This window comes from Oncorhynchus nerka, linkage group LG20, assembly GCF_034236695.1.
Source record: "Oncorhynchus nerka isolate Pitt River linkage group LG20, Oner_Uvic_2.0, whole genome shotgun sequence".
NCBI lineage: Eukaryota > Metazoa > Chordata > Actinopteri > Salmoniformes > Salmonidae > Oncorhynchus > Oncorhynchus nerka.
This window is the reverse complement of record NC_088415.1, coordinates 48,223,196-48,247,925: the sequence shown is the minus strand read 5'-3', so window position 1 is coordinate 48,247,925 and position 24,730 is coordinate 48,223,196. Positions and strand designations below refer to the sequence as shown.

The following is a 24,730-nucleotide window of genomic DNA, read 5'->3' as shown; positions in this document are numbered from 1 at the left end:
AATAAAGGTAAAATAAAAAAGTTCAATATTTATGGACGTGACCCAGTCGTTCGTGCTTTATTTTTCGTTTGCTGGGAACGTTCTTATCCCTTGCTTGCTGCTAGCTAGCCAACAAGCTATGGCTACAAAGTCAATACCTCTGCAGCCAGAATAAATGCAATGTAGCTGTTTTTCTATTGAAGTTCATTTGGATTCATCTATGTCAATGAGCTGATGATGCCCGATTTTGCCTGGCATAGCTAGAAAGGTGTGCCTTCTCGTCAGGACACTCGTCAACACTGACTGTTCATTAAGAGGAGATTGCATATCAAACACTAGGCTAGAAGCTAGCTAAGTAGTTTGTTGCTAGCAAACCTGCCAACCAAATTCAAAAATATTCAAAGACTCATGGACACTTACTGACAGTTGTGGCTGCTTTGTGTAATGTTTTTACCCTGTGCTGCTGCCATGTTGTGCTGCTACCATGTTGTGTTGCTACCATGTTGTTGTCATGTGTTGCTGCCTTGCTATGTAGGTGTCTTAGGTCTCTTTTTATGTAGTGTTGTCTCTCTTGTTGTGATGTGTATTTTGTCCTATATTCTTATAGAATTTATTTGTATTCCAGCCCCCCCGTCCCTGCAGGAGGCCTTTTGGTAGGCCGTCATTGTAAATAAGAATTTGTTCTTAACTGACTTGCCTAGTTAAATGAAGGTTTAAAAAAAAAAACAGCTGGTCAAATTACAAAAGTGGGAGGATTTGAAAGCTTAAAGTCGGAGGGGACAGGAGAAATTCATGTTCATCACTCACCACGTTAAGTCATCAGATGCTCCCAAAAGATACCTGCAAAATCCAATCAATGCTAGCTAGCTAGGTTTTTTTCCCTCATTGGGACCTGCGTTTACAATGTATACAATTTCAGTTTGTGTGGTTGATGGTTTATCTTTCTGTAACTTTGTCGCAACTACACATGCAGACCGTATGTGGTTTTTGCGTCATGATTGCAAGTTGTCCTGATTTAAAATATATATATATTTTCCAACTGTCCGGTTATCTGGTTTTAATGTCTATTCTAGAATGCCCTTCTAGTCAATCAGAAACAAGTATTCAACAATGCTGTGGTATAAGAACTCTATACATTTTTACTACAGCACAATACTGTACACTCTGAAGCTCTATCTTGGCTCCTTGCAGTGACTTTGTGCAAAACCACAAATTATGTTCATGTATGGCATGATTGGACACGCACACTTCCTCTTCACAAAGCTTCACTTCCTGTCACGGGACATCCGCCTTGCTACTTTTGTGTCGCAAGCCAGTCACTGCGTATCTAACTTGAAATAATCTACTTTTTTTCAGACTTATACAGAAAAATATCTGTGGCTTTTTGTCAAATCTGACTGCTCTGTTTTCACTTCCTTTTTGAGCATCACAGAAGCACCAACAAAGAAAAGACAAACCGCAGTAAATCCTTTGCAACTGGGCTTGTACAAGCTACTCTGCAAAAAAATAAAATTACTCAGGTGGGAAGGGGTGGTTGCGTGCTGAGTGTGTTATTGACTCAACAGTGACAGAGAGTGCAAGTCTCTTTGGCTCTCAAACAATCAATCAAGTATTGTCCTTGTCCAGAACGCACACTGGAAACCAAGCTCCACTCGAGGCAATGCAGACATGGTTGAAGACTCAATTACCACAAGCGATACTCCTCCGTACTGTATAACATGTTGCTAGCAGATGGGTGATTCTTATGACGTTTTGGTTTCAAACATGAAATCTTTAAAAAGACTTGCATCAACAAATATAATTTTTAAGCATTAAAAACTAGGTCTGAAGTGTTTGAGCATTAATGTAAAAACATTTACTGAAAATTCTAACCTTTTTCTGAACATATTTTCCAAAACATGTCCTTAAAAAGCTCATTACCCCAGTGGTCTGAAAAGATCAAGACCATTAGGAAATCTAATACATTTTCATTTTTTTTTGTGTGTGATTATTAACAGTCATGCACAGTTGCTTGAAACTCTAAAATAATGTTTTTAAGTTTTAAAAATGGATTTGATTTTGACATTCTTATTACCGCAACACCTTCCGCAATCTACAACCTAATATTTTTTATATTATATTGAAACCTGACATAATTTTGAAAAATATGTGGCAAGCCTGAATGTGGCAAGCCTGCATTTAAAATAACTACTATTTTTCCTTTCATTAAATTAACATAAAATAAACCACTGTTGCCAAAATGATACATAGGTTTCGGAAATGAGGTTGATTTCGATAATGATAATAGGTATACTAAGACATGTTTTAACATAACATTTAATGTAGAAAATAAATTTGACTATTGGCACAATCATGGATTCAAGTTCAATCAATTTTGCAGTGCTTCAAAAGTGAATAACACAGGCTAAAAACAGAGAACACATAGAAACAACACATTAGAACAGCACATGTCATCGTCACTACACACACTGGACTGTACAGTGTCCCTTGGGGATTATGTTTCTATGACCCCAAGCTGGTGCAGCTTCTTTCTCTTCAAGCCAGTTTTCTCCTGTGACTCTTCGCTGGCCAATCCAAAATGGCTTAAATGTAAAGAATTGAGCCTTGGAAAGGTTGTGCCTTGGATTCTCAGACATAAATGTTCTATGAAGATTTGCCATAGTGTCCATTTTAAGGCTCTCTTATGGAATATCTGGTCCTTTCTCTGAATTTCTTCGGATTTCCCAGTTATTACAGTGGAGACTTCATCTTGATGAAGGAAGCGGCTAAGTTGCACATTAGTCTTCTCTGGCTGTTATTGGGTAATGTTCTCTGATGACCTCTTTGTCGTTTTCTTCTGGACCTCTGCCTTTCATGTTGACAATTACCTGCTTCCTCTTGGCCATCATCTCAACTCTTCTTTAGATTGACTATCTCTTTGGTCCTCTCTAGCAGCTTCTCTTCAGTGTCACGCAACTTTGAACTCAATTGTGATAGTTTTCTTTCTTCTGTTCCTCTTCTTGGGTGATTCCTTTAGGATAGATGTATTCATTGGTCCTGGTGTCTGTAGAGATGTCTCTTCTTTTAGGAGTTGAGTTGATGGCAGGGACATTTACCTGCTGAGGTGAGAAGGGCTGTGTCTTGAAGATGTTGAATAACTTCTTCATTTTGCTTCTTGAACATGTTGAAGTGTATCATCTTCCTTGATGGTGTTATGTCCAACAGCTGTCAGCTGTTTCTTTCCTCTGTGAAAACTGCGTTTTCAGACACAGTTTTTTTATTTTCATGTTGCTTCTTTGTCGGATCTTGAGTTTTGGCTTACTGACCGTGTGTGTGTATCCTATAGTAGAGACTGAATGGCTTACTGACCGTGTGGGTGTGTATCCTATAGTAGAGACTGAATGGCTTACTGACCGTGTGGGTATGTATCCTATAGTAGAGACTGAATGGCTTACAGACCGTGTGTGTGTATCCTATAGAAGGGACTGAATGGCTTACACTGTGTGTGGACATCCTATAGGATAAACTAAATGGCTTACTATGTGTGTGTGGTGGATGTGTTAGCGTGCATGTGTAGACTTCATAACACTGTAGGGTAATGACTTCCTATATGTATGTGACTTCTCTCTGTCCTTCCTTCTGGACTCTTCCAGCAGTTCTGGTTTGGTATAAACCTTTTCTCTGAATTCTGTCAGCCTTCGCTAAAGCTTTCTTTTTATCACTAGCTGACTATCTGCAATTAAACAAAGACGTAAAGCAAAATATCAACAGTTGGTAAATAATATTTAACTTTAATAGTTCATTTTATTTAAAAATATAGTCTGTATGATTAAATTCTCATTACCGAAACAGAAGTTCTCTCTACCGCAACTGGCCTTAAATTGCAGCGGTAAGTGAGAATGGTGTTGCGAAGGATGAGGAAACTTAAGATGTTTTGCTAACAATAGCAAGGTCTGCACCTGTTGTATTCGGAACACGTGACAAATAAACTTAGATTTGATTTGAAATGACTCTTTGTGCAAGGTAGAGAACACCATCTTTTATTATGATGTTATTTTACTAAATGTTTTATATTTAAAATCATTACTGCCATGGTATTTTAATGGTTTCATGAGAATGACCAGGATAGGACATTTGATCGGAGGTTGATCTTATCAGGCATTCAGTGTTGTAGCTATGATTCACAGTATTTCTCTTACTGACACAAAGTTTGTACATTAGTACTTGAATGTTTGGCGTTCATTTGTCTGGCAAGCGAGGCTAGAGAACAAGCAGGTTGGAGCGGATCTCCTTTGGGAGTTCCATATGAGCAAATTCAACCTTACAACCCCATAGTATTTTTATTTCTACTTTGCACATTCTTCCACTGCAAATCTACCATTCCAGTGTTTTACTTGCTATATTGTATTTACTTTGCCACCATGGCCTTTTTTTGCCTTTACCTCCCTTATCTCAGATCATTTGCTCACATCGTATATAGACTTGTTTATACTGTATTATTGACTGTATGTTTGTTTTACTCCATGTGTAACTGTGTCGTTTGTGTCAAACTGCTTTGCTTTATCTTGGCCAGGTCGCAATTGTAAATGAGAACTTGTTCTCAACTTGCCTACCTGGTTAAATAAAGGTGAAATAAAAAATAAATAAATAAAAATAGTCCTTCTGGCTACAGACCCTGGTGTGCAATATTGCTGCTCTGCTCCATTCAACAGCTCTTCCACTGTACAGCAGCAGACCATTAATCACCTGAATGAGGATCTCCAAAAGGAACTTTGTGGCCCTGCCAGAGTACTATTTGATGTGCTGTTATTAGCACATGATGTATTGACGACCCAACTAAATTTAGTCTGCATGCTATTTTGAGCCATCTATACGAGCACAGTGGATGACGTACTGTATAGAGTGGCGGGTCTCTTGCGATCATGGTTGGGGTCCGTTCAATTCAGTTGACTGAGGGGGGAAATGTACAGTGCCTTGCGAAAGTATTCGGCCCCCTTGAACTTTGCGACCTTTTGCCACATTTCAGGCTTCAAACATAAAGATATAAAACTGTATTTTTTTGTGAAGAATCAACAACAAGTGGGACACAATCATGAAGTGGAACGACATTTATTGGATATTTCAAACTTTTTTAACAAATCAAAAACTGAAAAATTGGGCGTGCAAAATTATTCAGCCCCCATAAGTTAATACTTTGTAGCGCCACCTTTTGCTGCGATTACAGCTGTAAGTCACTTGGGGTATGTCTCTATCAGTTTTGCACATCGAGAGACTGAAATTCTTTCCCATTCCTCCTTGCAAAACCGCTCGAGCTCAGTGAGGTTGGATGGAGAGCATTTGTGAACAGCAGTTTTCTGTTCTTTCCACAGATTCTCGATTGGATTCAGGTCTGGACTTTGACTTGGCCATTCTAACACCTGGATATGTTTATTTTTTGAACCATTCCATTGTAGATTTTGCTTTATGTTTTGGATCATTGTCTTGTTGGAAGACAAATCTCCGTCCCAGTCTCAGCTCTTTTGCAGACTCCATCAGGTTCTTCCAGAATGGTCCTGTATTTGGCTCCATCCATCTTCCCATCAATTTTAACCATCTTCCCTGTCCCTGCTGAAGAAAAGCAGGCCCAAACCATGATGCTGCCACCACCATGTTTGACAGTGTGTTCAGGGTGATGAGCTGTGTTGCTTTTATGCCAAAACATAACGTTTTGCATTGTTGCCAAAAAGTTCAATTTTGGTTTCATCTGACCAGAGCACCTTCTTCCACATGTTTGGTGTGTCTCCCAGGTGGCTTGTGGCAAACTTTAAACAACACTTTTTATGGATATCTTTAAGAAATGGCTTTCTTCTTGCCACTCTTCCATAAAGGCCAGATTTGTGCAATATACGACGGATTGTTGTCCTATGGACAGAGTCTCCCACCTCAGCTGTAGATCTCTGCAGTTCATCCAGAGTGATCATGGGCCTCTTGGCTGCATCTCTGATCAGTCTTCTCCTTGTATGAGCTGAAAGTTTAGAGGGACGGCCAGGTCTTGGTAGATTTGCAGTGGTCTGATACTCCTTCCATTTCAATATTATCGCTTGCACAGTGCTCCTTGGGATGTTTAAATCTTGGGAAATCTTTTTGTATCCAAATCCGGCTTTAAACTTCTTCACAACAGTATCTCGGACCTGCCTGGTGTGTTCCTTGTTCTTCATGATGCTCTCTGCGCTTTTAACGGACCTCTGAGACTATCACATTGCAGGTGCATTTATACGGAGACTTGATTACACACAGGTGGATTGTATTTATCATCATTAGTCATTTAGGTCAACATTGGATCATTCAGAGATCCTCACTGAACTTCTGGAGAGAGTTTGCTGCACTGAAAGTAAAGGGGCTGAATAATTTTGCACGCCCAATTTTTCAGTTTTTGATTTATTAAAAAAGTTTGAAATATCCAATAAATGTCGTTCCACTTCATGATTGTGTCCCACTTGTTGTTGATTCTTCACAAAAAAATACAGTTTTATATCTTTATGTTTGAAGCCTGAAATGTGGCAAAAGGTCGCAAAGTTCAAGGGGGCCGAATACTTTCGCAAGGCACTGTATTTGACACCAACCCTGTTTACTATTTGTAACTTTGAAGAAATGTGTTCACTGGAGCATTTTCTGTCAGCATGAATCTGGGCTGCCTACTCTATCCACATTGCTTTGTCTGCTTTTTTTCAGTGGGACACTGACTCTCCTCACATCTCTGTGTGCTACTGTCCCATTTGCCCACCACAGATTGTTTTCTTTTAATTCTGACCAGCCAGTGTGTTATCTGATCTGCCCTTTATCACCCCTGCTCAGTGATGCTGGTGGCAGCGCTTGGAGATTGACAAACTTCTCCTCTTCTCTTCCAATAAAAAAGTCTAGTCGTTTAGTAACGCAACACTGCCGATAGCCAATACAGCCTGGGTGATGGGGCATAATGCAGACACTGAAAGGACCCCTTTGTTGCTTGTGGCGTCGCACATTTGTACCACCTCCCTCTTTCTTCCACATCTGTGTGGCACATTTAGAAGTTTAGGAGTGAGACCATCCACAGTGCAGTTGAAATATATAATTTGACTTCTGAGAAATTAAGCTAATTGATTGCACCCAATTTGGCTCGTTTTAATTTATAGGGTTCATATAATAATCAGTAAATATACACTGTGCCCAAAAGTATGTGGACACCTCATCGAACATCTCATTACAAAATCATGGACATTAATATGGAGTTGGTCCTCCCCTTTGCTGCTACAGCAGCCTCCACTCTCCTGGCAAGGCTTTCCACTAGATGTTGGAACATTGCTTTGGGGACTTGCTTCCATTCAGCCACGAGCATTAGCGAGGTCGGGCACTGATGTTGGGTGATTAGGCCTGGCTTGCAGTCGGCATTCCAATTCATCCCAAACATGTTCAATGGAGTTGAGGTCAGGGCTCTGTGCAGGCCAGTCAAGTTCTTCCACATAGATCTCGACAAATAATTTATGTATAGACCTCGCTTTGAGCAAGGAGGCATTGTCATGCTGAAACAGGAAAGGGCCTTCCCCAAACTGTTGAAGCACAGAATGTCATTGTCAAATCAAATTACATTAGTCACATGCGCCGAATACAACAGGTATTCAACAGGTAACAACCTTACAATGAAATACCTACTTATGAGCCCCTAGCCCCTAACCAACAGTGCAGTTTCCCCCAAAAAATATGGATCAGAATAAGAGATTAAAGTAATAAGTAATTAAAGAGCAGCAGTAAAAAATAACAATAAATACAGGGGGGTGCCGGTACAGAGTCAGTGTGCGGTGGCACTGGTTAGTTTAGGTAATATGTACATGTAGGTAGAGTTATTAAAGTGACTATGCATGGATGACAACACCGAGTGGCAGTGGTGTGGAGAGGGGGGCAATGCAAATAGTCTGGGTAGTCATTTAACTAGATGTTCAGGAGTCTTATGTCTTGGGGGTAGAAGCTGTTTAGAAGTCTCTTGGACCTAAACTTGGTGCTCCGGTACCGCTTGCCATGCGGTAGCAGAGAGAACAGTCTATGACTAGGGTGGCTGGAGTTTTTAACCATTTTTAGGGCCTTCCTCTGACACCGCCTGGTAAAGAGGTCCTGGATGGCAGGAAGCTTGGCCCCAGGGATGTACTGGGCCATTCACACTACCCTTTGTAGTGCCTTGCGGTTGGAGGCCGAGCAGTTGCCATACCAGACAGTGATGCAAACAGTCAGGATGCTCTCAATGGTGCAGCTGTAGAACCTTTTTTGAGGATCTGAGGACCTATGGCAAATCTTTTCAGTCTCCTGAGGGGTAATAGGTTTTGTCATGCCCACTTCACGACTGTCTTGGTGTGCTTGGACCATGTTAGTTTGTTGGTGATGTGGACACCAAGGAACTTGAAGCTCTCAACATGCTCCACTGCAGCCCTGTCAACGTGAATGGGGGCATGTTCGGTCCTCTTTTTTTCTGTAGTCCACAATCATCTCCTTTGTCTTGATTACGTTGAGGGAGAGGTTGTTGTCCTGGCACCACATGGCCAGTTCTCTGACCACCTCCCTGTAGTCTCTTTGTCGGTGATCAGGCCTACCATTGTTGTGTCATCTGAAAATGTAATGATGATGTTGGAGTCATGCCTGGCCGTGCAATCATGAGTGATCAGGGAGTACAGGAGGGGACTGAGCACACACCCCTGAGAGGCCCCTGTGTTGAGGATCAGCGTGGGCGATGTGTTGTTACCTACCTTTACCACCTGGGGGTGGTTCAGCAGGAAGTCCTGGATCCAGTTGCAGAGGGAGGTGTTTAGTCCCAGGGTCCTTAGCTTATTGATGAGCTCTGAGGGCAATATGGTGTTGAACGCTGAGCTGTAGTCAATGAATAGCATTCTTACATAGGTGTTCCTTTTTTTCCAGGTGGGAAAGGACAGTGTGGAGTGCAATAGAGATTGCATCATCTGTGGATCTGTTTGGGCGGTATGCAAATTGGAGTGGGTCTAGGGTTTCTGGGATGATGGTGTTGATCTGAACCGTGACAAGCCTTTCAAAGCAATTCATGGCTACAGACGTGAGTGCTTTGGGTCGGTAGTCATTTAGGCAGGTTACCTTAGTATTCTTGGGCACAGGGACTCTGGTGGTCTGCTTGAAACATGTAGAGATTACAGACTCGGAGAGGTTGAAAATGTCAGTGAAGACACTTGCCAGTTGCTCACAGTACACATCCTGGTAATCCGTCTGGCCCTGCGGCCTTGTGAATGTTGATTTGTTTAAAGGTCTTACTCATGTTAGCTGCGGAGAGCGCGATCGCACAGTCTTCTGGTACAGCTGGTAGTCTCATGTATGTGTCAGTGTTATTTGCCTCGAAGCGAGCATAAAGTAGTCTAGTTCGTCTGGTAGGCTCGTGTCACTGGGCAGCTCTCGGCTGTGCTTCCCTTTGTAGTCTGTAATGGTTTGCAAGCCTTGCCACATCCGACGAGCGTCAGAGCCGGTGTAGTACGACTATCTTCGTCCTTTATCGAGGCTTTGCCTGTTTGATAGTTCGTCGAAGGGCATAGCGGGATTTCTTATAAGCTTCCGGGTTAGAGTCCCACTCCTTGAAAGCGGCAGCTCTAGCCTTTAGCTCAGTGCGGATGTTGCCTGTAATCCATGGCTTCTGGTTGGGGTATGTACATATTGTCACTGTGGGGATGACGTGATCAAAGCACTTATTGATGAAGCCAATGACAGATGTGGTGTACTCCTCAATGCCATTGGAGGAATCCCGGAACATATTGCAGTCTGTGCTAGCAAAACAGTCCTGTAGCTTAGCATATTGATCTAGTCACGGATGGGTCCTGCTTTAATTTGTAGCTTGTAAGCTAGAATCAGGAGGATTGAAGTATGGTCAGATTTGCTAAATGGAGTGTGAGGGAGAGGTTTGTATGCATCTCGGTGTGTGGAGTATAGGCGATCCAGAGTTCTTTTCCCTCTGGTTGCACATTTAACATGCTGATAGAAGGTTCCCTACATTAAAGTCCCCAGCAACTAAGAGCGTCCCCTCTGGTTGAGCGTTTTCTTGTTTGCTTATGGTGGATACAGCTCATTCAAGGCGATCTTAGTGCCAACCTCCTGACTGAGGTGGTATGTAAACAGCTATGAAGAATACTGATGAGAACTCTCTCGGTAGGTAGTGTGGTCTACAGCTTATGATATACTCAACCTCAGGCGAGCAATAGCTTGAGACTTCCTTAGATATCGTGCACCAGCTGTTATTTACAAAAATACATAATCCTCCGCTCCTTGTCTTACCAGGCGCCGCTGTTCTATCCTGCCGGTACATCGTAAATCCAGCCAGGTGTATGTTGATATTGTCGTCATTCAGCCACGACGCCATGAAGCATAAGATGTTAGTTTTTATTGTCCCGTTGTTTAATCTTCCCCGTAACTCGTAAAAAAAAAAAATTGTCCAAAGATTCCATGTTTGCTAGCAGAATTGAGGGAGTTGGGGGTTTATTCGATCGCCTTCAAATTCTCAGAAGGCATCCCGCTCTCCGGCCTTTTTCTCCGCCTCCTCTTCACGCAGATCACGGGGGTCGGAGCCTGTTCCCGAGGGAGCTGTATATCCTCCGCCTCGGGCTTGTCATTGTCGTGAAGGAAGAAAAAGGATTCTGCTGGTCGCAGTCCTGATGTCTAGAAGTTATTTTCGGTCATAAGAGACAACAGCAGCAAAACATTATTTACAAAATGAGTAAAAAAATAAGTTATAAACAAACAAAATAACACAATTGATTGTGGGCACGTAAAACATCTGCCTTCTGCTCCAGCGCCATCTTAACCTTAATTGTATGCTGTAGCGTTACGATTTCCCTTCACTGGAACTAAGGGGCCTAGTCCGAACCATAAAAAACAGCCCCAGACCATTATTCCTCCTCCACCAAACTTTACAGTTGCACTGTGCATTGGGGCAGGTAGCGTTCTCCTGGCATGATCTAGAAGAAAAAGTAACGCACACCTATTAAGACGAGGTGCTGGCTAGCGGAGTAGAAACTTGAAAAATAAAAGGGAGCTGCACACTCTTGGAGCTCAGATGCAAAAATGTAATACCAACGTTTCGACAGCCAAGCTGTCTTTGTCAGGGTATAATCACAAACACTGCGGGATGACTCGTTTATATAGTGTCAAAAGACACCGGCGTCTGTAATCATGGCCAAGAGTGGCCTAAAATCATTGGTTAATTCTCAAATATTAAAATGGCATACAAACAACACCATACAAACAACAAATGGATAGCATACGATCATAAATTCATTTTTGACTACACAAGCTTACAAACAATTACAATGGCAGTCACAATAATCACAAGAATGTCTTCAGATCAACGTCTATGTTGAGACCGAAGGGAGCAAGGGCCTTTAAGTTAAAGATCCAGGCAGCCTCTCGTTTTAAAGGTCACCCCCTCTCCTAGGGATGGTGACATATTCGAGGCCAATATAACGCAGAGACAAAATCGAGTGGCCTGCCTCCAAGAAGTGGGCCGCAACTGGATAAGTAAAGTTTTTACACCTAATGGTGCTACGATGCTCTGACATACGTACTTTTAATTCGCGCTTTGTTTTACCTACATAATTTCTACCACAAGGACAAGTTATAAGATAAATAACTGCCTTAGTGGAGCACGTAATAACACCTTTTATTGGGATCGATTTCCCTGTTTGTGGTTGTTTGAAGGATCTACATTTATAAGTGCCATTGCATTGAGCACAGCCATTACATTTGTAATTTCCATCCAGTAGGGGCGCAAATAGACGTTGTTCAGGAATATCTTGGGGTGGTAAATCAGAGTTTACCAATTGGTCTCTGAGATTTCTGCCCCGTGAGAATACGACCAAGGGAAGGTCCGAAAACACATTACCGAGACTATCATCGGATTTTAGGATGTGCCAATGTTTGAACAATTCCCTTAATTTGTTCAGAGCACTTTGAATAGCGGGTAGTTAGAACGCAAGAATGCGTCTTTTTGCGAGACTGACCTTGAAAAAGGTCATGTCTCGTTTTGTTTTGAATTTTCTCAATGGCAATATTAATCTGATCATTCTTGTAGCCCCTCTCCTTGAACTTTCTTTGCGTCTCAGCCATATTTCTGTCGAAATCGGACTGTTTTTTTGCAAATTCTTTTGATTCAACAGAATTGGCTGTAGGGCAAACTATTTTTTAAGGGAAGTGGGTGACAACTATCAGCCCTCAACAAACTGTTACAATCAGTAGGCTTCTGGTAAAGATCAGTGTATAGAACATTATCTTCACACAAGATCAGAAGATCAAGAAAACTGATTAGACGTGTATCAGATTGCATAGTAAATCTCAGATGCTCAGAACAGGAGTTAAGAAAAGCCTAAAACGCCTGGAGCTGTTTTGCATCACCCCTCCATAGAACAAAAATATCATCAATATGCCGTTTCCAAATAATGATGTGAGGCAAGAAAACATTTTTCAAAATAGACTGTTTCTCCATGTAACCCACATACAAATTAGCATAGTTAGGAGCCATGGGGGATCCCATAGCAGTACCCTTGTCTGAATAAAGAAATCATTTAGAAACACGAAATAGTTATGCGTGAGTACTATTTCAGCCAATGTTACAATGCATGCACTGGAAGGTAGTTCATTAGGGTCACGTTGCAGAAGAAAATGTTCCATAGCTTCAATACCGCCCTCGTGTGGAATATTGGTGTATAATGACTCAACATCAAAAGTAACTAACAAGGTATTCTCAGGGAGAGATCATACTGCTGGTGTCCTTTACAAAGGAGGGTAGCTGTTCTGCGAGTGGTCTAATAAAAAAGTCAACAAAAGTAGATAGGGGCCGTTACTGCATCAATGCCCGCTACAATAGGGCGCCCTGGAGGTTGTGTAACATTCTTGTGTAATTTCGGCAAAGTATAGAAAGTGGCAATTTTAGGGTGTTATCTGACCCGCAGTGTTTGTGATTATACCCTGATGAAGACAGCTTGGCTGTCGAAACGTTGGTATTCAATTTTTGCATCTGAGCTCCAAGAGTGTGCGGCTCTCTTTTTATTTTCAAGTTTCTACTCCGCTAGCCAGCACCTCGTCTTAATAGGTGTGCGTTTCTTTTTCTCCTGGCATCCACCAAACGCAGATTTGTCCATCGGACTGCCAGATGGTGAAGTGTGATTCATTACTCCAGGGAACTCGTTGCGCGTAGTGATCTTAGGCTTGTGTGCGGCTGTTGGAAATCCATTTCATGAAGCTCCCGGCGAACAGTTCTTGTGCAGATAGATGTTGTTTCCAGAGGCAGTTCGGAACTCGGTAGTGAGTGTTGCAACCAAGGACAAAATTTTTACGTGCTTCAGCACTCTGTTGTTCGGTGAGCTTGTGTGGCCTACCACTTCGCAGCTGAGCCGTTGCTGCTCCTAGATATTTCCACTTCACAGTAACAGCACTTACAGTTGACCAGGGCAGCTCCAGCAGGGCAGAAACTTGATGAACTGACTTGTTGAAAAAGTGGCATCCTGTGACAGTGCCACGTTGAAAGTCACTGATTTGGAGAAGAAAGTGCAATATGTGCCATGTAAGAAAGCTAACATTTTAAGTTCCTTCCTCAGAACATGAGAACAAATGAAAGCTGGTGGTTCCTTTTTAACGTTGAGTCTTCAATATTCCCCGGTAAGAAGTTTTAGGTTGTAGTTATTATAGGAATTATAGCACCATTTCTCTCTCTACGATTTGTATTTCATATACCTCTGACTATTGAATGTTCTTTTAGGCACTTTAGTGTTGCCAGTATAACAGTATAGCTTCCGAACCAGGAACACATCGACAACAGCCACCCTCGAAGCAGTGTTTCCCATCGCTCCACAAAAGCCGCGTCCCTTACAGAGCAAGGGGAACAACTACTCCAAGTCTGAGCGAGTGATGTTTGAAACGATATTAGCGCGCACCCCGCTAACTAGCTAGCCATTTCACATCGGTTACTCCAGCCTAATCTCGGGAGTTGATAGGCTTGAAGTCATAAACAGCGCAATGCTTGAAGCATTTTCACGCTTCGTAGCCAGATTATCTATAAGTAACACCATTGAGTTACACAATACATGTTTAAATACTTTAGGATGATTTTTAAATGAAGTGTGAAAATGCTAATATAGGTACCATTAACTTGCATTGGATTTGTGCCACAAATGTTAAAGTTGGCATTTGAAACAGTGACTGCTGTCGAACCTAGTCAATAGCCTGCTTACATGGTAAGGAAACCAATATATAATTTTGTCATTTGGGTGAACTCTCCCTTTTAACTTTGAGCTGGTGGGGTATCTTTAAAAAAATGTAATCTCCTAATAGCAAAAACGGCACCATCTAGTGGTCAGAATCTGGTAATATCAGGATGTAGGATAGAACATGAACTTCAATGACTAATTCCTCTGAACAGGGGAAAAAAATGTTTACTGGGAATAGGTGACGTAGGATGAAGAAGCAATACGCCGAGCCACAGCTCCATACTACTTGTCAGACCCTGACAACTGATACTAAATACTCGTTGTCGGGAATGCTAATAACTGTTTCTAACAACAAACGATTTCAGAAAAATCTTTACTGGTGGGTGTCAATCCTTTTTCTTGTTCAGTTTGAGGTGGAACAACCCTGCTCTGTCACTGTGGCTAGGAATGGGAAGGTGTAAAACAGTGCCACCAAACCCCACAAGAAGTTTGGGTCAACATTGCAAAAGGCAGTTGAGAAATCTGTTTCCAAGTTGGTGTTATTTCCCCATCTTCAGACTTTCTCTTTAGGTTTCATTAGTTGTCATTAACAATCTCAGTTATTGTAAGTGCTGCTAAAATATTTTTTATCCAGACACCGCTCCTACGTTGTCAAGCTATGAGTAGAAGTTTCGAGTCAGACAAACCGAGAGGAGACGGGACGGGGAAAGAGAGAGAGACTGAGGAGGCACGCTTTCCCACATCTCTTTTTCTTTTCTCTTGTCAGGATTTGAGTGACGGCTCAACATTTCTCCAGGGAGACGGTTTCCCACATATGTTGGTTTGAATGGCTTCTGTAGCAAAGACCTACAGTATACAGTAGTTACATTCATACAGATTCCCCGATACCTGTAAGGTACTGAGGCAAAGGTAAACAAGGGTGTAGCACATTTGGGTCTTCATTCTTGCACTGTGTGCGTCTGCGTGAGACCAGGATATTCACCCCCAACCTTAACCTTAAAACTAAAGTAAACTTACAGCCTATTGCTGTAAACAAACCTATGACAGTAAGACCGGATTTGAACCAGCATCTTTGTATTTCCTCTACTACCCATGCAGGCCTTTTTGCACAGAATCCGACAAACTGCAGAGGAGCAACAGTGTCTGTCACCTGAGCATGTCAAGGTAAATATACCTTTGCCTTTTTTAAAAACCGTTAGGATTATCCTGTAGATGTTTGGGCCATAATCGCCTTGTAATCTCTTCTGCACAGAGAAAAGTGTATTGTGGCACTGTAACGCTTTGATAATAGTAAACATTGACATGCTTTATAAGATACTGACCTTGGGTGAGTGTGTGTGTCACAATTTTGAATACAAAGTGAAGCGTTGAAATGACTGAAGTACTGGGAGTGTATGTGTCTGCTACCACAGACCCTGTTTTCCAACATCGAGTCCATCCTGGACGTTCACAAAGAGGTTCTGTCTGCAGTGGAGGCCAGTCTGCAGCCGGAGCCGCAGCCTGGGCACGGCCTTGGACACGTCTTCCTCCAGTTTGTGAGTGACACACACTTCCATTCACACACACACACACACGTGTATACACACACAGAGACCGGCATGATCATAAACACAGTCTCTCTCTCTCACACACACACACACACACACACACACACAGAGACCGGCATGATCATAAACACAGTCTCTCTCTCACACACACACACACACACACACACACACACACACACACACAGAGACCGGCATGATCATAAACACAGTCTCTCTCTCACACACACACACACACACACACACACACACACAGAGACCGGCATGATCATAAACACAGTCTCTCTCTCTCACACACACACACACACACACACACACAGAGACCGGCATGATCATAAACACAGTCTCTCTCACACACACACACACACACACACACACACACACACACACACACACACACAGAGAGACCGGCATGATCATAAACACAGTCTCTCTCTCACACACACACACACACACACACACACACAGAGACCGGCATGATCATAAACACAGTCTCTCTCTCACACACACACACACACACACACACACACACACACACACACACACACACACACACACACAGAGACCGGCATGATCATAAACACAGTCTCTCTCTCTCACACACACACACACACAGTCAGCTCTACTTGTTGAGGATTAACCTTCAAGATGGCTGAGAATGTAAAAGCCCTCCAACTCTCTCTTTCACATAATATACACAATCCACTCCCTCTCCCCCAGCCCCTCAAAAAGCCTGTATCCTGTTAACCAGAAAGACCCCTCTATCTGGGGTGGCAGGTAGCCTAGTGGTTAGATCGTTGGACTAGTAACTGAAAGGTTGCAAGATCGAATCCCTGAGCTGACAAGGTAAAAATCTGTCGCTCTGCCCTTGAACAAGGCAGTTAACCCACTGTTCCTAGGCCATCATTGAAAAGAATAATTTGTTCTTATCTGACTTGCCTAATTAAATCAGATACAATATCTGTTGCCTGCCAGCCCTATGCAAGGCCCCTGTCACTGGCATCAAATCAAAATGTATTTGTCACATTCGCCGAACAGTTGAATGCAACCTTACGGTGAGATGCTTACTTTACATCCCCTCAGCAGATTTATTTCCTCCTCCCACCTTCTCTTCCTCCCTCCTCCTTATCCCACCCTTTTTTAACTAATTTGGCCCTTGGGGACAACCAATAAGTGCCTTTGTTGGGGGAAGAGAGAGTGTCAGTCATCAATGGGACAAGTAACGGACACAGACACACTGAGGGGACTTTGTAGAATAAGAGACATTGAATGGAATATTCATTCAGTTGACGGAAAGTATGCTGTAAATGGTGTTTGTTCAAAGGGAAAGCTCCTGTAGTCAAAACAGAAATCGGTCAGTATTATCATTGTTTGTTGTATCAATTGAACGGATTTCGAAATGCCTTAAACTTCTCAATTAACATCTTTCAACTTCAGAATTTCAATGATTGAGAGACTCACCTGTCATTTTTTTACCCAACTAAAATATTCTATAATAAGGTTTTTCAATAAGTTATAGTAAATTGGGCTGTGTGGTAGTACCTGAGAAAGTGAGAGGCATCCCAAGTATTCCACATATGGGGCTTTGGTTTACAAAACGGATGGCACTGTGATAGACTACATCCAGTTTGCTGAGTAGAGTGTTGGATGCTATTTTATAGATGACATCGCCGAAATCAAGGATCGGTAGGATGGTCAGTTTTACGAGGGTATGTTTAGCAGCATGAGTGAAGGATGCTTTGTTGCGAAATAGGAAGCCGATTCTAGATTTAATTTTGGATTGGAGATGCTTAATGTGAGTCTGGAAGGAGAGTTTACAGTCTAGCCAGACACCTAGGTATTTGTAGTTATCCACGCATGTATTCTAAGTCAGAGCCGTCCAGAGTAGTGATGCTGGATGGGCGGGCAGGTGCAGGCAATGATCGGTTGAATAGCATGCATTTAGTTTTATTTGAGTTTAAGAGCAGTTGGAGGCCACAGAAGGAGAGTTGTATGGCATTGAAGCTCGTCTGGAGTTTAGTAAACACTGTCCAAAGAAGGGCCGGAAGTATACAGAATGGTGTCGTCTGCGTAGAGGTGGATTAGAGAATCCTCAGCAGCAGGAGCGACATCATTGATGTATACAGAGAAGAGAGTTGGCCCGACAATTGAACCCTGTGGCACCCCCATAGAGATTGCCAGAGGTCCGGACAACAGGCCCTCCGATTTGACACACTGAGCTCTATCAGAGAAGTAGTTGGTGAACAAGGCGAGGCAATCATTTGAGAAACCAAGGCTGTTGAGTCTGCCAATAAGAATGTGGTGATTGACAGAGTCGAAAGCCTTGGCCAGGTCGATGAGTACAGCTGCACAGTAATGTCTCTTATCGATGGCGGTTATGATATCGTTAAGGACCTTGAGCGTGGCTGAGGTGCACCCATGACCAGCTCGGAAACCAGATTGCATAGCGGAGAAGGTACGATGTGATTCAAAACGGTCAGTAATCTGTTTGTTAACTTGGCTTTCGAAGACCTTAGATATGTAGGATAGATATAGGTCTGTAGCAGGTTCATTGATAAATTGTGTGAGTTTGAGGGCATCAAGCTTAGATTGTAGGATGGCCGGGGTGTTAAGCATGTCCCAGTTTAGGTCACCTAGCAGCACGAGCTCAGAAGATAAATGGGAGCAATCAAATCACATATGGTGTCGAGGGCATAGCTGGGGGCAGAGGGTGGTCTATAGCAAGCGGCAACAGTGAGAGACTTGTTTCTGGAAAGGTACATTTTTAGAAGGTGAAGCTCAAATTGTTTGGGTACAGACCTGGATAGTAAGACAACCTGCAAAGTTCTATCTTTGCAGTAAATTGCAACACCGCCCCCTTTGGCAGTTCTATCTTGTCAGAAAATGTTATAGTTAGGAATGGAAATGTCAAGGTTTTTGGTGGTCTTCCTAAGCCAGGATTCAGACACGGCTAGGACATCCGGATTGGTGGAGTGTGCTAGGGCAGTGAATAAAACAAACTTAGGGAGGAGGCTTCTAATGTTAACATGCACAAAACCAAGGCTTTTACGGTTGCAGAAGTCAACAAATGAGAGAGCCTGGGGGATGGGAGTGGAGGTAGACACTGCAGGGCCTGGATTAACCTCTACATCACCAGAGGAACAGAGGAGGAGTATGATAAGGGTACGGCTAAAGGCTAACAGAAATGGACGCCTAGTACATTCAGAACAGAGAGTAAAAGGAGCAGATTTCTGGGCACGGTAGAATATATTCAAGGCATACTGTACAGACAAAGGTATAGTAGGATGTGAATACAGTGGGGGTAAACCTGTGCATATAGTGATAATGAAAGAGATATTGTCTCTAGAAATAGCTTTTAAACCAGGTGATGTCACTGCGTGTGTGGGAGGTGGAACTAAATTGTTAGCCGAGGCGTGTTGAGCAGTGCTAGAGGCTCTACAGTGAAATAAAACAATAGTTACAAACCAGTACAGCAATCGACACGGCATGGTGACGTTAGGGAAAGGCATGCGTAGCCGGGTGATCATACAAGTCCAGTGCGTGGCTTCAGGCAGCTAGCGGCACGGGGCTAGCAGGCTAACAGAAAGGCCTTAGAGGGATGACGCAACGGAGGAAAGTCTTTTGTGGCCCCCTCGTGCAGTTACATGAGCGGACGGATCAGCAGGGCTCCGTGTGGTAAACCTGGCCAATTGGCAAAATATGTATAAGGGCCGAAGAAATATGTCCGAAGGGCCTCTTAAGCCAGCAGTCCAATGTGCTTTAGATAGCTAGCAGGCCGCAGATTAGCGGCTGTGCGTTCAGGGGTCGTTAGCTACTATAATTCCAGGTGAAAAAAAATTAATACCATAATAAAAATGTCATTAAAAAAAATAGATTCAGAGCTTTCGGTAGGAATCTGGAGATATCGAGAAGAATAAGTCCGACTAACTCTGGTTTGAGTCGCGCTGTACAGACTGGCGAGAGTTGTCCGGGATAAAGGTAGCTGATGACTGCTAGCAAAGGATAGCTGACTGCTAGCTAGTGGCTTCGGAATGTATTCGATGGGCCTCGTAAGCCAACAGTCCGTTGTGCTCTAGACAGCTAGCATTCAGGGGACGTTAGCTGCGAAGGTCGGAAGGTGAGAAGGTTCAGAGTTTGCGATAGGAATCCGGGGATATGGAGAGAAAAAAATAAGCAAAGAGGCACTGAGTTTGAAGGTAGGCCTTGAAATACATCCACAGGTATACCTCCAATTGACTGAAATGTTGTCAATTAGCCCATCAGAAGTTTCTAAAGTCATGACATAATTTTCTGGAATTTTCCAAGCTGTTTAAAGGCACAGTCAACTTAGTGTATGTAAACTTCTGACCCCCTGGAATTGTGATACAGTGAATTAGAATTGAAATAATCTGTCTGTAAACAATTGTTGGAAAAATTACCTATCAAATCAAAATGTATTTTTTACATACACATGGTTAGCAGATGTTAATGCGAGTATAGCAAAATGCTTGTGCTTCTTGTTCCGACCATGCAGTAATCACAACAACTACCTTATGCACACAAGTGTAAAGGAATGAATAAGAATATGTACATAAAAATATATGAATGAGCGATGGCCGAACGGCATAGGCAAGATGCAGTAGATGGTATAGAGTTCAGTATATACATATGAGATGAGTAATGTAGGGTATGTAAACATTATATAAAGTGGCATTGTTTAAAGTGGCTAGTGATACGTTTATTACATACATTTTTTTATTATTAAAGTGGCTAGAAATGAGTCAGTATGTTGACAGCAGCCACTCAATGTTTAGTTATGGCTGTTTAACAGTCTGATGGCCTTGAGATAGAAGCTGATTTTCAGTCTCTCGGTCCCTGCTTTGATGCATCTGTACGGACCTCTCCTTCTGGATGATAGTGGGGTGAACAGGCAGTGGCTCGGGGGATTCTTGTCCTGATGATAATTTTGGCCTTCCTGTGACATCATGGGGTGTAGGGGTGCTGGAGGGCAGGTAGTTTGCCCCCGGTGATACGTTGTGCAGACCTCACTACCCTCTGGAGAGCCTTACGGTTGTGGGCGGAGCAGTTGTCGTACCAGGCGGTGATACAGCCCGACAGGATGTTCTTGATTGTGTATCTGTAGAAGTTTGTGTGTTTTTGGTGACAAGACGAATTTCTACAGCCTCCTGAGGTTGAAGAGGTGCTGTTGCCGCCTTCGTCACCACGCTGTCTGTGTGGGTGGACCATTTCATTGATGTGTACGCCGAGGAACTTAAAACTTTCCACCTTCTCCACTACTGTCCCGTCGATGTGGATAGGTGGGTGCTCCCTCTGTTGTTTCCTGAAGTCCACGATCATCTCCTTTTTGTTTTGTTGACGTGTGAGATTATTTACTGACACCACACTCCGAGGGCCCTCACCCCCTCCCTGTAGGCCGTCTCGTTGTTGTTGGTAATCAAGCCTACCAATCTAGTGTCGTCTGCAAACTTGATGATTGAGTTGGAGGCGTGCATGGCCACGCAGTCATGGGTGAACAGAGAGTACAGGAGAGGGCTGAGAACGCACCCTTGTGGGGCCCCAGTGTTGAGGATCAGCTGGGTGGAAATGTTGTTTCCTTCCCTCACCTCCTGGGGGCGGTCCGTCAGGAAGTTCAGGACCCAGTTGCACAGGGCGGGGTCGAGACCCAGGGTCTGGAGCTTAATTACGACGTTGGAGGGGACTACGGTGTTAAATGCTGAGCTGTAGTCGATGAACAGCATTCTTACATAGGTGTTCCTCTTGTCCAGATGGGTTAGGGCAGTGTGATAGCGTCTGTGGACCTATTGGGGCGGTTAGCAAATTGGAGGGGGTCTAGGGTGTCAGGTAGGTTGGAGGTGATATGGTCCTTGACAAGTCTCACAAAGCACTTCATGATGATGGAAGTGAGTGCTACGGGGCAATTGTCATTTAGCTCAGTTACCTTCGCTTTCTTGGGAACAGTAACAATGGTGGTCCTCTTGAAGCAGGTGGGAACAGCAGACCGGGATAAGGATTGATTGAATATGTCCGTAAACACACCAGCCAGGTGGTCTGCACATGCACTGAGGACGCGGCTGGGGATGCAGTCTGGGCTGTCAATCTTGCGAGGGATAACAAGTTTAAGTGTTTTACTCACGTTAGCTGCAGTGAAGGAGAGCCCACAGGTTTTGGTAGAGGGCCGTGTTAGTGGCACTGTATTGTCCTCAAAGCGAGCAAAGAAGTTGTTTAGTTTGTCTGGGAGCAAGACATCGTGGTCCGTGACGGGGCTGGTTTTAATTTTGTAGTCCGTGATTGAATTTAGACCCTGCCACATACCTTTCATGTCTGAGCCTTTGAATTGCGACTCTACTTTGTCTCTATATTGACGCTTAGCTTGTTTGATTGCCTTGCGGAGGGAATAGCTACACTGTTTGTATTCGGTCATGTTTCCAGTCACCTTGCTGTGTGTGTGTGTGTGTGTGTGGGGCAGCAGAGCCCTGGTCCCAAAAAAATTCCTCCCGCTGCATTGCCGTGTGGACCTGACACAGTCATGAGATTTGGAGGATCGAAGGCTAGATTAGACTATAGCAGCCTAGCTTCTTGAGTTAGTATATCAAGTCAATGTATCCAAAAAGCTGTGAGAGTTGGAATTTAGAAAAGAGAGCGGGGGTGAGAGAGAGCGACAGGGAAACAGAGGGAGATACTGAGACCAATGGAGCACCTTGTCAAGATGGTTACCTTTTACAATACTTTGTCCCATTAGAATTTTCACAATTACATCATGTTTTTAACATTGGATGCCTGATGTGCAGCATTCTTACCTCATGCTCAATATTCTAATGGCGAACGAAAACAAATCTTTTTAAAAGCACACATCCGGCTTTTGAGAGAGTGAGCGTAATTTTTGTTGGTTGTGAATTTATGCTAACCTTGCACACTCGGGCTAGGATTTAATTTCCTGCTCTGTTTCGGGTGACAGCAGCAGCATTTCGGGAACCAACCGTAGAGTGCAGTGCCCAGCACTGAATCTGGTTTCACTTCCTAAATGCTAGGGTACAACACATGGGTCTATCTGGAGTTTGGGGCTGTAGCCTAAATTGAATGCTGAGAGAGTGATTGCCTATGCCTATACATTGTTTCTAATGGTAGATGAATAATGCATCTATGTTTATCACAGCTATCATATTACTAAGTGTTCACGAGGAAAGCCTTCAGTGGCCAAACCTATTTGACCGTACAGTATATCCACTAGCTAGATCAGATCGGGCACTGAATGACTTGTTGTTTCTTCCTCCAACTTTCAGAAGGGGCGGTTCTCTGTGTATGGGGAGTACTGCAGTAACAACGAGAAGGCCCTGCGGCTGCTGATGGAGCTCAACAAGATCCCCGAAATCAGGACCTTCCTCCTGGTGAGGATCCCACCGCTCACGCAATTTGTCTCCTTTTCACGCATCTCCTTTTTGTCTCTTTCTCTGTCTATTATCACTATCTCTCTCATCATGTCAACTCTTCTTCCGCTTATGAACAATGAACACAGGAACTGCCTTTGACTGTGCTTCCAATGGTGATGTCATGCTCGGTGCCAGCTGCAGTGCATTGGCACAGCTGGATGGAAGATCTGAGCCTTGTTAACCCCGATGTGCTTCCTCCGTCTGGTTATTGACTGACCTGAACTTGCTCTAGTTGTGTTCTGTACATTTTCTCCCAGGCTGCTAGTGTAAAATTACATGGGGTACTTCTACTCAAGTCACATTTTTGTCTGACTAGCTAATGTTAGCTAGCGAACGCTAGACTATCTTACCTGTATACATCATCATGCATGATGGACGCATCTCCCTGTCAGGAATGCCATACCACGGTTGCCCTTAGTTTGAAGATGTCATCTGGAGAGAGGTGTTTTCTCCATCTCTTTAACTATCATACTCTAATTCCATTGATTTCAAAACTTGATCCTTCAGAAAGTGGAGAACACTTATGCAGCTCCACGACACAATACATTTTTTTTAATGCTGCGTTCGACAGCATTACCAAAACAGACTGAAGAGCTCAAATAGACCAAATTCTTCTATATGGCAGACCAATCCAAACTCATCTCTCGGCATGTCCAGCCCACTCATTATCTCAGCCAATCATGGCTAGTGGGAAGGTTAACAATTGTATTTGTATTTACAGATGGCATACACGTTTGATATTAAGGCACATGAAAGTTCACATGTTCAAGAAGGCATTTCCACCAAAAAACACATTTTGATATAACTATTTTTTTTTACATTCAAAGGGCTCTCCTGTGAATTCGTGACTTGAGACATACGCCTAGTTTCCTGAATCGGGTCACAACCCATTCCTTTTTCAACTGGTACCGGGGTTTCTTCAGATGTGTCTTGTGAGGCCTGTTGACATTCTAGAGTCCCACCTTTGCGCAGATGGGTCATATTACTGTGTATCCCAGACAGAAGTTGGCAGATCGGCTATACCGACCTCAGACGAGTCTCCTGACAGTTATGGAGGTCGTTGAGCAAAATGGACAACACCATCGTGTTTGTGAGAGTCTCATAGATGGGTCATAATAGTCATTTGTAGGCCAAACTGTTCGGATGCTACAGCCGATTTTGTGAGAAGACCGAGATGTCTCATGGTCTGACAAACACCGCTGTAGCTCTGTCATGGTTCACCGCAGATGCGAAAGTGCGACATAGGCGGATGCAGTGGATTGTGATTAAAAGGAAATGCGTGCCCTATACCGACCAATGATGGGCTTTCTGTTTTCTCCACTGTAGTATTCTGTTTTCTCCACTGTAGTATTCTGGTGTATCTACTTTGGTCTGGTGAATGCTGCCCTTGCTTACCCTTGGGGACTTAGAGCACAGAGAAGAGTAAACCCTCCAGCTTTATCTCCTTTCTCTCTCTCATGCAGCTGAATAATTCTCCTCAGAAGGGTTTCACCACCAAACTGATTTCTCGGTTTAATCTTTGAAGCATGACTTTTGTTCCAGTATGCCACCCGTCCCCCATGGAGGTCATTAATGCGGCTGAGACTTT

The 24,730-nt window shown here is 43.3% G+C and overlaps 1 protein-coding gene across 2 annotated transcripts in view; it reads left to right on the top strand.

Moving 5' to 3' along the window:
- The window catches only part of LOC115102584 (phosphatidylinositol 3,4,5-trisphosphate-dependent Rac exchanger 1 protein-like), a 139,119-nt gene that overhangs the window by 15,705 nt on the left and 98,684 nt on the right, over nt 1-24,730 (top strand). For both annotated transcript variants that reach the window (XM_029622685.2, XM_065005553.1), the window contains exons 2-4: nt 15,270-15,335; nt 15,584-15,706; nt 22,996-23,100. In XM_029622685.2, the coding sequence (XP_029478545.1) occupies nt 15,270-15,335; nt 15,584-15,706; nt 22,996-23,100 (294 nt within the window). The remainder of the gene's footprint in view (nt 1-15,269; nt 15,336-15,583; nt 15,707-22,995; nt 23,101-24,730) is intronic.